Source organism: Rhinichthys klamathensis, unplaced genomic scaffold, assembly GCF_029890125.1.
Source record: "Rhinichthys klamathensis goyatoka isolate OS25496 unplaced genomic scaffold, OSU_Roscu_1.1 h1tg000259l_1, whole genome shotgun sequence".
NCBI classification, from domain to species: Eukaryota; Metazoa; Chordata; class Actinopteri; order Cypriniformes; family Leuciscidae; genus Rhinichthys; species Rhinichthys klamathensis.
The window spans coordinates 3,719-16,763 of NW_026606781.1; the positions used below are offsets into that span (position 1 = coordinate 3,719).

At 39.3% G+C, this 13,045-nt stretch overlaps 1 protein-coding gene across 2 annotated transcripts in view; it reads left to right on the forward strand.

Moving 5' to 3' along the window:
• The first annotated feature begins 872 nt into the window (after positions 1-872).
• The window catches only part of atp2a3 (ATPase sarcoplasmic/endoplasmic reticulum Ca2+ transporting 3), a 36,843-nt gene continuing 24,670 nt past the window's right edge, over positions 873-13,045 (forward strand). Inside the window, exons 1-5 of one of the 2 annotated variants that reach the window (XM_056267370.1) lie at positions 873-976; positions 2,583-2,721; positions 7,765-7,845; positions 7,932-8,017; positions 8,736-9,200. In XM_056267370.1, coding sequence (XP_056123345.1) covers positions 2,634-2,721; positions 7,765-7,845; positions 7,932-8,017; positions 8,736-9,200 — 720 coding nt within the window. In that variant the 5' untranslated portion in view covers positions 873-976; positions 2,583-2,633. The remainder of the gene's footprint in view (positions 977-2,582; positions 2,722-7,764; positions 7,846-7,931; positions 8,018-8,735; positions 9,201-13,045) is intronic. The other variant, XM_056267369.1, reaches the window with a different exon arrangement.

The window sequence follows — 13,045 nt, forward strand, 5'->3', positions numbered from 1 at the left end:
TCTATCTCTGATGAGAAGTTGAACAGATCAACATTGTCAGAAAGTAATGAACTTCAAGGCCGTCTCTGCAATCTGTAAAAATCAAGCCGTCACATTCCATTCCATTCCCTATCATGCATATTGCTGCTTTTAGACATAAATATTTTAAGGTAATTCAGGATTTTTCTGGAAATGCCTCCCACCCCGGCCCGAACTCCCACATATCTTCCCGAGGCATGTACCTGATGGCATGATTTCACTGGAATATTTGTAATGGGTGTGGAATGATCCAGTGTCTTGTTTCATAACAGACAGAGCCTGATGTTTATTGTACTAGCTATTTATTTAAAAGCGGTACTGACGGGTCCTCAGGGCTCAACAAGGGCTTTTTTCAGTACTTTATTAGTTCTAATACTTTAATTTCCCTGCCAACATAAGACTTTTTTAATATTTATGAAAGAAGTCTTTTATGCTCAACAAGGCTGCATTTATTTGATCTTTTATTGTGTGTTATTGCAATTTAAAGTTTTCTATTTGAATATATTGTAAAATGTCATTTATTCCTGTGATGGCAAAGCGGAATTTTCAGCAGCCATTACTTCAGTCTTCAGAAATGGAAATAGAAATTAAAAACATTTTGTAACATTATAAATGTCTTTACTGACACTTTTGCTCATTTCAATGCATCCTTGCTGAATAAAAGTATTAATTTATTTCTTACGAAAGTGAGCGGAACAGTAAACTGAACGGTAGTGTGTGTGTACTGTGTATAAAAAATCCCCCATAAAAAAAAAAAATATTATTAAATACTTTAATTCTCACTTCAGTAACCTGAACAGAACTGAGCTTTGAATATGAGGTAGGAGTAATTTATGTTGTGTTTGTTCATTAGGTGTTGGCACTGTTTGAGGATGGGGAGGAGTCGACCACAGCTTTCGTGGAGCCTATTGTCATCCTGCTCATTCTGGTGGCCAACGCAGTCATTGGAGTCTGGCAGGTGGGTGCGTGTGGGCTGAGAAACTGAAGGACCTCAAAGAAATTCTTCTCAATGAGTAATGTCAGAACAGCGAGTCTGCTTGATGTCTCACTGTTTAGCATTAGATATGCTACAACTACTATTAAGGTCTTCTGTTCCCAAACATGACAGATGATTATCAGGTGTTCATATTAGTTTAGTAGTGTGTACATAAGGATCTGTGTCATGAAATTTACATGTATACCACAATGGCAGGACACAGCAGTGGACTGCATTGACAGAGATGCATCTCTTAGCACTGTCTGTCAATGCAGTCCACTGCTGTCTCCTGCTATTGTTAGCTTGTGCACAAAAAAATGAAGAAATCACATATCCAAACTGAAATATATTCAGTTCATGAAGCCCTTGTACAAGTATAAGTGTGAAATCAGACATTCATCAAGTCAGAATGAATTATTGTCATAAAAATAAAAACTTAGAAAGGGCTTAAATGTATTGTGAAGTTACTAGAAGTTTCTTTGTAGGAAATGTCTTTATGGGAAATAAATATGAAACTGGCCTTGTTGCAGTCTAGTAAAACAATGCATCCTGATCATGTTTTATTTCTAATACGAAGATAACTAAAATTCAGAGTTTTATTAAATATTTTTTCATGTAATTTAATTTAGAGAAGACTCTAAAATGCTAACTGATGTTTATTCACGTCTTTTAAGCATCCATTCAGTCTATTGATACAGTCTATCCCATTCAGTTCCAGTCTCCCCTGCACACATTCACACCTCTCCGGCCAAGATATGCCTCTAATTATTATTCTTTTGTCTTTGTTATATTTACCTGCGACTTTCTATTCAAAAATCCATTATTTCCTTGATCAAGCTTGTAACTTCACCACCTTTGGCTTTGTATCAAATGCCCTTAAGATAAAAAAAGGAAACATTCCAAAGATCTTTACTTTTCAAAATTAGTCATAAAACATAATTGATCCTGGTAACAGGTGCTTGAGGGCTAGCTAGCGTGTTAGCTTATTACAGCAATAAAAACATAACAGTTTATTAGATTATAACCATGTTTTTGCAGAGTGTTAGAAATAACTTTCTGTGATCCCATGTGGCTTATTACAAAATAAGGCAGAAAATATATTATTTTGTAGTATTCTGTACTGTGATAAAGGCTATGTTGATTAGCATTGGATTATAATATATATATATATATATATATATAAATATACCCATCTGTCGAAATTTTGTCTGATACTGAATGCTGCAGCTTGCATCTGATATGATGGACAATGGTTTATTTTTTTATTCATATACATTTTTTCTTTTTATTATTATTATTATTATTAGTTTTTTTGTTTTGTTTACAAATTATATTATAGTAATAATTTTACAAATTGTAATATTATATATTTTTATTTCCATTTTTTTTTTGCCTTACTATCAGAACATTATCACATTGTACAGCAGAAGAGATAGATAACTTTTTATTTATGTTTTAAACCTGACATTGAAAACAAGAGCAGGCTACTGTTGTTTTACCCTAATCAGACCAATGAAATATGGGCTGTTACCAATGCGCTACATGTGTATCCTTCCTGATACTATTGTGGTTTGTTGTATGGTGTCAGGAGCGAAATGCAGAGAGCGCCATCGAGGCTCTAAAGGAGTACGAGCCAGAGATGGGCAAAGTTTACCGCATGAACCGCACGGCCGTCCAGAGGATCAAAGCTCGAGACATTGTGCCTGGAGATATCGTGGAGGTTTCTGGTAAGTTTCGGCCTGTTTCTTCTCTCTCTCTTCATTTCTAACAGAATACCCTCTGGTTTGTCCTCTCTCTCTCTCTCTCTCTGTCCGTTTGATAATACGCCATCTGTTCTTAGTCTCTTCCTTTGTGTAATGAGAAGGACTCGAATCTGCAGAGATGATGTTTGTGGAACAATACACATACTTCACCACATCCCCCGTCTTGGGTCCTGTGGGCATTTTGAGGTTTCTTCTGTCCATTTACCCACGTGGTCTGACATAATACGCAGTGGAGGTTTTTTTCTTCTTCTTCCAGTCATCACCACCTCTCACTGTACCCAAAACACACAAACACAGGCTGTCGTTTTCCCCAGTCTTCCCATTGGCTTGTGTGGCTGCCCAGAGTGTATGTTTATATGTTTCACCACAACTCTTTGCCCTGAACAGGAGCCCTTCAGGGTTTCTCTCTGTATGTGTGTGTGTGTTTGGGCTCCTTGCCATAAACTTGAAAGCAGAGGAGGAATATCCCAGACTGTATTATGTAAGTGGCTTTCCTGTGAGTATGAGGGTGCCAAGCAGAGACATGCAGGAAAAAATGTGTGTGTGTGTGTGTGTGTGCACGTATTCTGTTTATAGTGCAAAGCTGAAAAGTGACTATAGTCTTTTTTTCTCTCTTACCTCTTGTTGAATATGTAGCCTTCCTTTTGTTTCCATACTGTCAGTCCCACCGTTCTCCACCTTCATGTGACTGCAGTGACTCCCTCACACATACATATGTGCCCACTCTAAATTGGGGATCCTGCCAGTGTATATGTAGACGCTGAGATCAAAGTAGACCTGTGTGCATCACACGCGCACATATAAATTTGCTTGTCTTGGCTTCAAAGTAATCCGTGTTTGCTTCTTTAAAACCCTGCATGCTAATGATCTCCAGTCTGCATCAGCCAAGTGTGGAGAAGAGGAGATGACAAAGAGGAGGGGGATGATCAACTGCTTTTCACTATTACAGTGAAAACAAATGAAAGATCAGACTAATAATCTCTGTGTTATACCACAAGATTTTCCAATTCATGTTTAAGAGCAGCCGCATTCATTCAGAAACATGGATGCAGCCACATCGCTTCGTTTGCTTGTGAATGGAGGTGAAAGTGAGAGAGTCAAAGATGAGACTGGTGTGGGTGTTGAAGGGAACGAGAGTACGGAGAGATACAGAATGTGTGAGGGAGACAGAGAGCGCGAAAGCATGAAAGACAGATGAGCGGGAGGGAGCAATAAATGCGGGTAGATGCAGAGAGAGAGAGAGAGAGAGAAGTGGAATTGAAGAGATAGGAATGAGATGTGGGTTACATTACCTGTCTTAGCACGGTGGTAACAGGCGTCTCTTTGTTCATTTGCACTGTTTGGTCTTATGCCTTGACAAGCCTGCATTCCAGCGGCCGGATTCTCCTCTCTGCACACATACACACGCTCACGCTGTCAGGCTTCACCCTCTGACACCTATTGGGTATGTGACCATGGTAACAAGTCCCAGAGTCCCTCCCATGTCAAGGTCAAACTGACAGACATGTACTGTAAAGTAACAGGCATCACTGTCAGTCCAGATGTTTCCAGCATCAAGTTTCTGTCCTTCCTGAAAGCCAAGATTGTACCACAAAACCACACCCAATCCAACCATATTTGATGTTTAATATACAGAATTTAATAAACAGGATTTAAATTAGGACCAATGAGATGTAACTGTGGACAGAGATAACTAGCAAACGCAACTGAAATTGAACAAAAAAGAGGCCGACCGAATTGGTTTGAACCTGGAAAGGACAGCAAATCAGATTTTCATGTAAGAAACAACTATTATTATTATTATTATTATTATAATAAATATGTTGAAAAACAATATTTATATAATGGCTTTATATTTCCTTCACAAGGGGATCATTCTATCTGGGGATTATGGCCTCAAAAATACATTTTGAACAAACTCTTTTCATTTTTGCTGCTATATAGTTAAACATCATGGCTGGATTGATTGATATTTTTGGCTTGCGAGTTAGTTTTTTGGCATTTTCCTCTTCCTGAAGCCTTGAGCACTTCCCAACCTGCAAGCTGAACAAAAACGAAACAATTGGTCCAAGGGGAGAAGAGCACCTCCTGTGTTTCCACTCCAGAGGTCTGTGAGGGTGGAAACGGCTGGCACTCTATTTATCTTTTGCACTTTGTCATAATGGGCAATGGGGGAAAGGGAGATGGCTCTGAGGTTCAAGATTCATCCACAGGTTTATAGCTATGAGAATCCACTAACGAGGTGCAGACACATTCACACACATGCTGAGCTGCTTGTGCTGAGTTCATTGGTTATAGTCGTAGCATTTAACAAGTCCTGTTCGGTAAGTGGGAAGCACTGGCAGGACAGAGGTGTTGTCAGCTGCATCTGCTGATATATTTCTCAATTTCTGTCTAACCCGGCTGCAACAATGACATAATCTTGTTGCTAAGCACTATCAAACATGTGTAAACAAACACGCAACAACCCCTACCTAAAAACTCCACTTTCTCCAGAGGTTGAATGAAAATTACACATTGGAAAAGGGCACTTGTGAGAACTATAAATTGGCAACTACAGCCAAAAAAAGATTCAAAACAAATGGCTATCCTCGCAGCAAAGTTCTTTCCTGTACCCGCCATTCGTGAGTGGCTATTCTATCGGAACTTTTGTTGTGGACCACCACCAATAGAATTGGAGGTCGGAAAACAGTTTAGCCATTTTTTTTGCATGCATGAGTAATATAGATATTCATAGATTATTTACACTTTTATTTCCAGTCAGCCCAGCATTGTGCCATCATTATGGTTGCAGTAATCACAATATCCGAAGTGGAACTTTCCCTCAGCTGTTTCGGAGATTCAAAAATAACATTCTCACTCCATTATAATATCCGATGAACCAGAATGGGGCTTTACAGAATGCCTGGAGATTTTGAAAGAACTCAGTTGTTGTTTCACTCTCTTTGGGATGAGTAACAGTGAAGCAGCATCCACTCTGTGTTTTAAAAGGAATTCACTTTAGCCCGATCATCTTTTAGTCATACCCACAGGCTTTTGGACCTTTTTGATCAGCATTCGCAAACATCTTGAACTCACCATCCTCTGTTATTACACTGTCCCACATTTACAAGTAAGCATGCGTCACCCGTTCTAATCAGGTTTATGCCCGATGTCCGTGCGGCCTGTTTCCTGATATCAGATGCTTGCCATCTACTGTCATAATGTCTGTGTATATTTAGCTCACTTTGCATTGTTCTGGCTTGGTATGGCGTAAAGCTGCTCGCATTAGCATTTAGATGGGTTCAGTACCCATTCGCAGTGTGACTGAGTGGGTGGGAGACACCGCTGAGGGGGGAGAGAGGGAGCGATAAAATCCAAGAATGAGAAAAGAAAGGTCCGTCGTTCTGGGAGCATAAACAGTTTCCCGCCCACCGTGCCCTCTCTATCCCCTCTCCCACACAGAACAGCCCCTGATGGGGGTGTTGTCTCCCACCACAGAAACCCCCAGGCTGATGTGAGCCATTCCTGTGACGTTGGAGGAAGAGAGACTGTTCGGCTGAGAAATTGTGCCCAGAGGATTGGAGCAGAAAAAAAGAAAAAAATGGAAATAGGGTGAAGATATATTTTACTGTACATGATAGTGTTATGCAAGATCACGTGACTCTGACTAACAAAACAATTTGTCGATATCCCAAACTCTTTTAGAGTTTCTACACTTTCCAGGCCACTCATCCACTATCTGTCTAGCAGTGTGTAAAAGACTAATGGGAAGTGTGGCTGCTCTCTTGCATGCCCAGGCACCTCCAGCTCAGCCTGAGGGTTTAAATGGAGTATAATTATGTCACTAAGGGTCTCTAATTGCTTTAAAATGCCTGTTAAGTGCCCCTGCAGCCTGTCCTGGTCCAGGAGCTATATGACATGGGGATGAGAATTTGCAAGTTCACTGACACCCAGCTGCAGGGTTATAGGTAGACATGGAAACTGCACACTATTTTCTTTAGTTCCTGTAAAATGGTTTTGAACATGGAAAAAGGTTATTGAGACTTATTAAAAATCATATTTATTTAAATATTATTTTTAATTATGTATTTGAAAGTATATACAGTACACTACTGTTCAAAAGTTTGGAGTCAGTACGTTTAAAAAAATATATATATTAATACTTTTATTGTATTATAGGACATATTAAATTGATCAAAAGTGACAGTAAATACAAAGGACTTCTATTTTAAATAAATGCTCTTATGAACTTATATTCAAAAGAGAAAGTTCTGGGATACACTTTTTTTTCTATTCGTTCTAAAGAAAATGTATCTCAGTTTGAATGAAAATATTAAACAGAACAACTTTTTACAACATTGATTATATGAAATGTTTCTTGAGCAGCAAATCAGCATATTAGAATGATTTCTGAAGGATCATGTGACACTGAAGACTGGAGTAAGGTAGGAAAGAACAAAGGTTCATTAACCCAAGCTACTACAAAATATGTATTGCTTAAAGCCTAATTGGCTGCAAGGACTCTCAAAACCCAGTTGAAAACGACACATATTGACTGATTCTGTTTCATCCAACTGGCTACGTTTTTCCCACCTCAAGCGCCTTTTTTATTTTTTTTATTAGAAGCATGAACCGAATATTGATCACTCTGTGTGCTCTCATCAACTGGGTATCGAACGGTGTTCCAGTGTGTCTGCAGTTAGTCTTCGAGGTGGTGTTTCTCTCTCTTGCTCTCTCTTTCTATTTGTTTCAGTCACTTTTTCGCTTTGCTTCAGGCTTTGTGTCCTAGTAGTTCAGCTTCGATCTGTTGTAATTAAGTGTTTACCTGGAAAACAAGAGGTCAAGAACAGCCTTGAATGATGGCTGTGCAGTGGCCTGTCTTATATCCTGTTTATGATTGCAGTTATGACCCCTCAGGCATATGTCCTACACACTTTTTTCAATATGTCATGCATTCAACAGTAACGTAGGAGTATCTTTGCCTGCCTTTTGATGAAGTAACTCTAAACCCATTTTGTTTTCTAGTTGGGGATAAAGTGCCAGCAGATATTAGGATCACATCAATCAAATCCACCACCCTAAGAGTGGACCAGTCCATTCTCACAGGTACTGTGGACGTCTGAGATAAACAGCGTTTGTCACTACCCAATTCCCAGTATTGCTTTATTTAAAACTTTCTGTGTGTCCTTTAGGTGAATCTGTGTCTATTATCAAACACACTGATCCCGTGCCAGATCCTCGAGCTGTCAATCAAGACAAAAAGAACATGCTGTTTTCTGTAAGCACTTCACTTCCTGTTTTGGGAGAGGAACTTTTCATGTGCATATAATAAGTAGTATATTTGCATATAAGCAATAAGTTGGTCTTCTTTCTTTGTGTCTTTTTTTTATTCTGTCCTGTTTTTTTGTATCTCTAATTTGGAGGATGTCATTAGACTGTAGGATATAATAAGACTTAAGTATTCTGTTCGTGCACTCAGTCTAAACTTACTCTTCCTGTCTGCGTTCAATTGCGGTCATTCAGATGCTCTAAGTAGGCATGCATTTTACCGCTCTCAATCCACTTAGATTGCGTTAATATCATCTGGGGATAGGGAACACCTCAGGTGACGTTATTGGCCTAGTGAGTGATAGTATAACATCAGAGTTAATGCAGTCTCCCTGTTTTCTTCTTTAGTCATTTAAAATAAGCTGTATATGGCCCATGTGCTTTTATAGTCCAGCTTAATGCATTTTCCAACTCATCGTGGTAATGAAAGATGTAGTTTCCTATCAGGGGAAAATGTCGCTAATGAGATTGTAGCTAACTCTACACAAGTCAATGACTTTTCCAAGCTACGTTTTATAAAATTATATGAGACTGAGGAACATCTGATGCTGTTGTTTCCAAGTCTGCAAAAGTATTCATTTAGATTTAAAAGGTCTTTGGTGGCTTTGTTTCATTTAGGTGTATATGTGTATATGCTTAAATATGCCTGTTCTTATGTTTTCCGAAAGGGCACAAACATCGCTGCGGGTCGAGCCATCGGTATTGTCATCTCCACCGGTGTTTCCACTGAAATCGGTAAGATCCGTAACCAGATGGCGTCAACTGAGCAGGAGAAAACTCCGCTGCAGCAGAAGCTAGATGAGTTCGGTCAACAGCTCTCGAAGGTCATCTCCCTCGTCTGCATCGCCGTTTGGGTCATTAACATCGGCCATTTCGCCGACCCGGTCCACGGCGGCTCATGGATCCGAGGTGCCATCTACTACTTCAAGATAGCTGTGGCCTTGGCAGTGGCTGCTATCCCGGAGGGTCTTCCAGCTGTCATCACCACCTGCCTGGCACTGGGAACCCGTCGTATGGCCAAGAAAAACGCCATTGTCCGTTCACTGCCCTCGGTGGAGACGCTGGGATGCACCTCCGTTATCTGCTCTGACAAGACTGGGACCTTGACGACCAACCAGATGTCTGTCTGCAGGGTGAGTGATGTGGCTGTTCGAGTCAGACGCAGAGATGGTGTCTCATTCAGCATCAGAACTGATGTCTGCGGGCAGATTTTGATTTTATGTCTGGGTTGATGACAGCTTCGTTTTTCATTCGCAGTCTTATGCTGACATATGGTCCTATGTGAGCTTTTTTTCTTTTAATATATAACTTAAACAGCACAGATTTTGAACCTCTTTTTTTATTTGTACATTCACAAGAGGTGATTTATTGCTTGCTATAACCAGAGCTAGAACATATTTCAAACTGTCATAAAGCGAGGCATTGGAGTTCTCCCTAAAAATTGAATTTTATTTTCAAATTCATGATAGATTCACCTGAGGAATACCCCTTAAAAAAAAGGGGGGGACCCTTGAGGCCAGATTGCGTCTTATAAATTCCTTTTTACCACATCTTGGAATTCTTTCTCACTGACTCCAGACCTGTGGTGTGTGCCATTTAATGTGGTTTTTGGAGCTCTGGCAGGTGGGTTTCAAGGCCTGCACTATAGTGGTGTTTACCATAAGAGCAAGTCTTTGATGCCTTGCCAAGGCCTCTCATACGGAGTTGAATGATGCAACAGTAGCAGCTCTCTCTGGCTGCCATATGGAAGACCATAGAAACACACCAGGCACAACATGAGAGGTGAGAAAGAGAGTTACTAGACTGGTCAGATAGCAATCCAGAGCCAAATCAATCAAAAAGTTTTAGACATTTATTTTTTATGTTCTTTTATTTTGTGTAGAGCAACAGCATAGCTTATTCTTCGTATAGGCTACTCTGAGAAGTCAAAATTGACAATACTTCTTTTTTATGGAATATTGTCTTTAATCTAAAAGATTTATCAGTGAACTTTTTTTTTTTTTTATTCATGTGCCCTTGTAATCTTTCATCAAAAACATTTACATCACCTTGCAGCAATATCTCTCCTCTCATGACGTGTTCATCAGCCCGAGGGTTGCGCAATAATCCATCCCCTCCAGCAATCGGTCACTCACACATGACATCATCCATTAGCATAACGAAAATCACCCAATCAATTCCAGATCAGTTTTCAAATCCTGCCAGAGAACCTGTTTCACTCAAATATTCAGCACAATGAGAAAAGTCGATCACAATTTCTGTATCATTCTGATTTTTCTTTTTTTTACATCAATACATAAAGTAATTGGACCACCTTCTAAATAGCCAACTTCACGTTGGTCCTTGTAGGAGCACCAAAGTAAAACATTTTAAAACAAGGAAATGTATATTCGCATTCACGTAAAGTAGCCTTGTTGACAAGTTTGGGTGAGTAAAGGCAAAACACACAGATATTGTTCCTTCACTGCCCTTAGACTGCGATATCGCTTCTTTATAACAGAGAGAAACTGCTGAAGAAAAAGTTAGGTGCCGTGCAAAATGTAACGAGTAATTGCATTACTCATCACAAATGTATTGGAGTAAAAAGTACATTTACTTTATTCAAAAATGTACTCAAGTAGAGAGTAAAAGTTGATAATATATTTGATACTCAGTGAAACTACAAAGTAGCCAAAAAAAATACTTGTGTACAGTTACTAATTAAATTTACTCCAATACTTTACACCACTGGGAAACAAGCAGTTTGTATGCATTTGTATACCCATTGTAATAAAGGAACCTACGTATCAAAACGTATCATTATTTAAACCGGGTTGCATCTGAAGTGCAAGCACAATAGACCACCTTATAGATTATAATAGGTCCGTTATAGTTTTGTAATATCACTGAATTATGAATTCACTTTGGAATTCATCTCAGATTTTTGAGAGAATGTTGGTAGCTTTAAACGTATTCTGGATTATAATGTTGCTCTGTTTAGGGCAGGACTACATGTTTGTCCAATGGTAGTGTTTGGGAAACCAGTGTGAAAACAGTAGTTGTATTTGGTGCTGCTAATGGTGCGGAAAGCACACACTTCAGCTTAAAGCTTCTTGATCCAAGTCTTGATCTGGTTAACCCAATCACACCCATAAGCCCTACCACTGAACCGTGAACTTGTTTTCCATTGAATTTAATCCCACTGTCATACCTTCATGCTCTCTAAAGAGAGAAACTCAAGTGTCCAAGTTTGTGTTTGCATGACTGTGCCACCCTTATTTGTGTGTGTGTGTGTGTCTGTGTCTGTGTGTGAGAGAGACACACAATGTAACCTGACTCACAGCACAACTAAGAACGGCAAGCATAAGTACTTGTGTTTTAAGGTGTTGTAGCTGTACTTCAGTGCCATCACTCTGGCCTAAAAGCTGTTCATATTATTACTGAGATTTTCTACTGTCCTACTCCTAACGAAGGAGAGTTTGAACATGCTACATCCATTCGTCACCACCATTCTGGGTTTTGAAGTGATGGGCATATTTGCAACATTGGAACATTTATTTATAGTGCTGTGGTCCCTTTTATGTTGTTGCTTCCGGAGAGTCAGGACACATCAAGTCACTCTGAGACACCCTGGGACACTCAAGGTGTATGTTTCTGTTTGTGCGCAATGGAAAATCTTAAACTTGTACAGACAGGTTGGCAGGACATGATTGCAAAATCTGTTACATTATATTTTCCAATATAGTCAGAGTTCAGGCCTTTTATTCATATATTTATATTTTCAAATATAGTACCATTTTGTCCCTGCGTATTTCATGCCCATGTTATTTCAAAAGAAGAGAGCAGGAAAGGTTTGGAGAATGTATTTTTTGTTTTCTTTCCAGCATCTGTACCTCTCCCACCCTTTTTATTCATTTATCAGCCTCCTTGCATCTCCCGCTTCTAGTTTTGTGACCTTTAGGATTTCAATAGGAAAATCATGATTGAAATATTAAAGTCATCTCACATCTTTTTTTCTCTTCTGTGTTACTGCACAGTATTAAAGTGGCCCCTAACATTTCCATTGTGAGCTCCACCCTTGTTTTCCGTGTTTACACAGGAAGCCTATGTTATATGTTATATTCCTTGTTGCAAAGCCCCACAGCACATGCAAACGTCCATCTGTGTGTGTCTGCCCGAGGTCTCTCCTGTGTTTGACAGCAGGGTGTTCCCTCTGTTCAGAAACTGCTTAATTCCCTGCAAGTGCCGGGGACCTTCCGGAAAGAGTCCCACTGCGCTGTGGTAAATATTTACTCACTCCGCGCCCTGATACCAGACCTGCAACGATCAGAGCTCAAACATTAAGGGCGAGCACTGTAGTCAAACACCACAACATTCACTTTACCAGCTCTACATGATGAGTGATGAGTGTTTCCTGGACACATATTAAACCTAGTATAAATCTAATACATCCTGTTCAAGGGGATCCTCAGTGAAAAGACTTTTTAAATTAAGAAGGTACATCTGTATCTTGGAAACTCAAACTCCTTTCAGGCTTACATACAGTTATGTAATAGACTTTCAATTCCAGCAGACCAAATTATCAAAAAAGCCATATAGGCTACTTGTGTAATATTTTTGTGGAAACCGTGATATATTTTTTTTAAGCATACAAAACTTCAAAAGAACAGTCTTTATTTAAATCTAATTATTTGTAACTATTAAAAGTCCCTTTTCAAATCACTTTTGATTTAATTGAATATTTCCTTGCTGAATAAAATAATTAATTTCCTTAAAAAACCTTTTTGCAGGAATCCTTCAAAATCCTATAAGTAACTCAAAACTTCCTTGTTAGTCTAAAAACAGCTTTTATTGAAACCAAGGTCCCAAAATGACTCGTTTTAGATTTTGTCTCAGTATGACATCATAGCTTGATGAAAGAAAACGACGACTACTTCTACATCATTGCCTCTTTAGCCCCACTCACCGATTCACACGTCATGTAGTAGGAAATACGAGA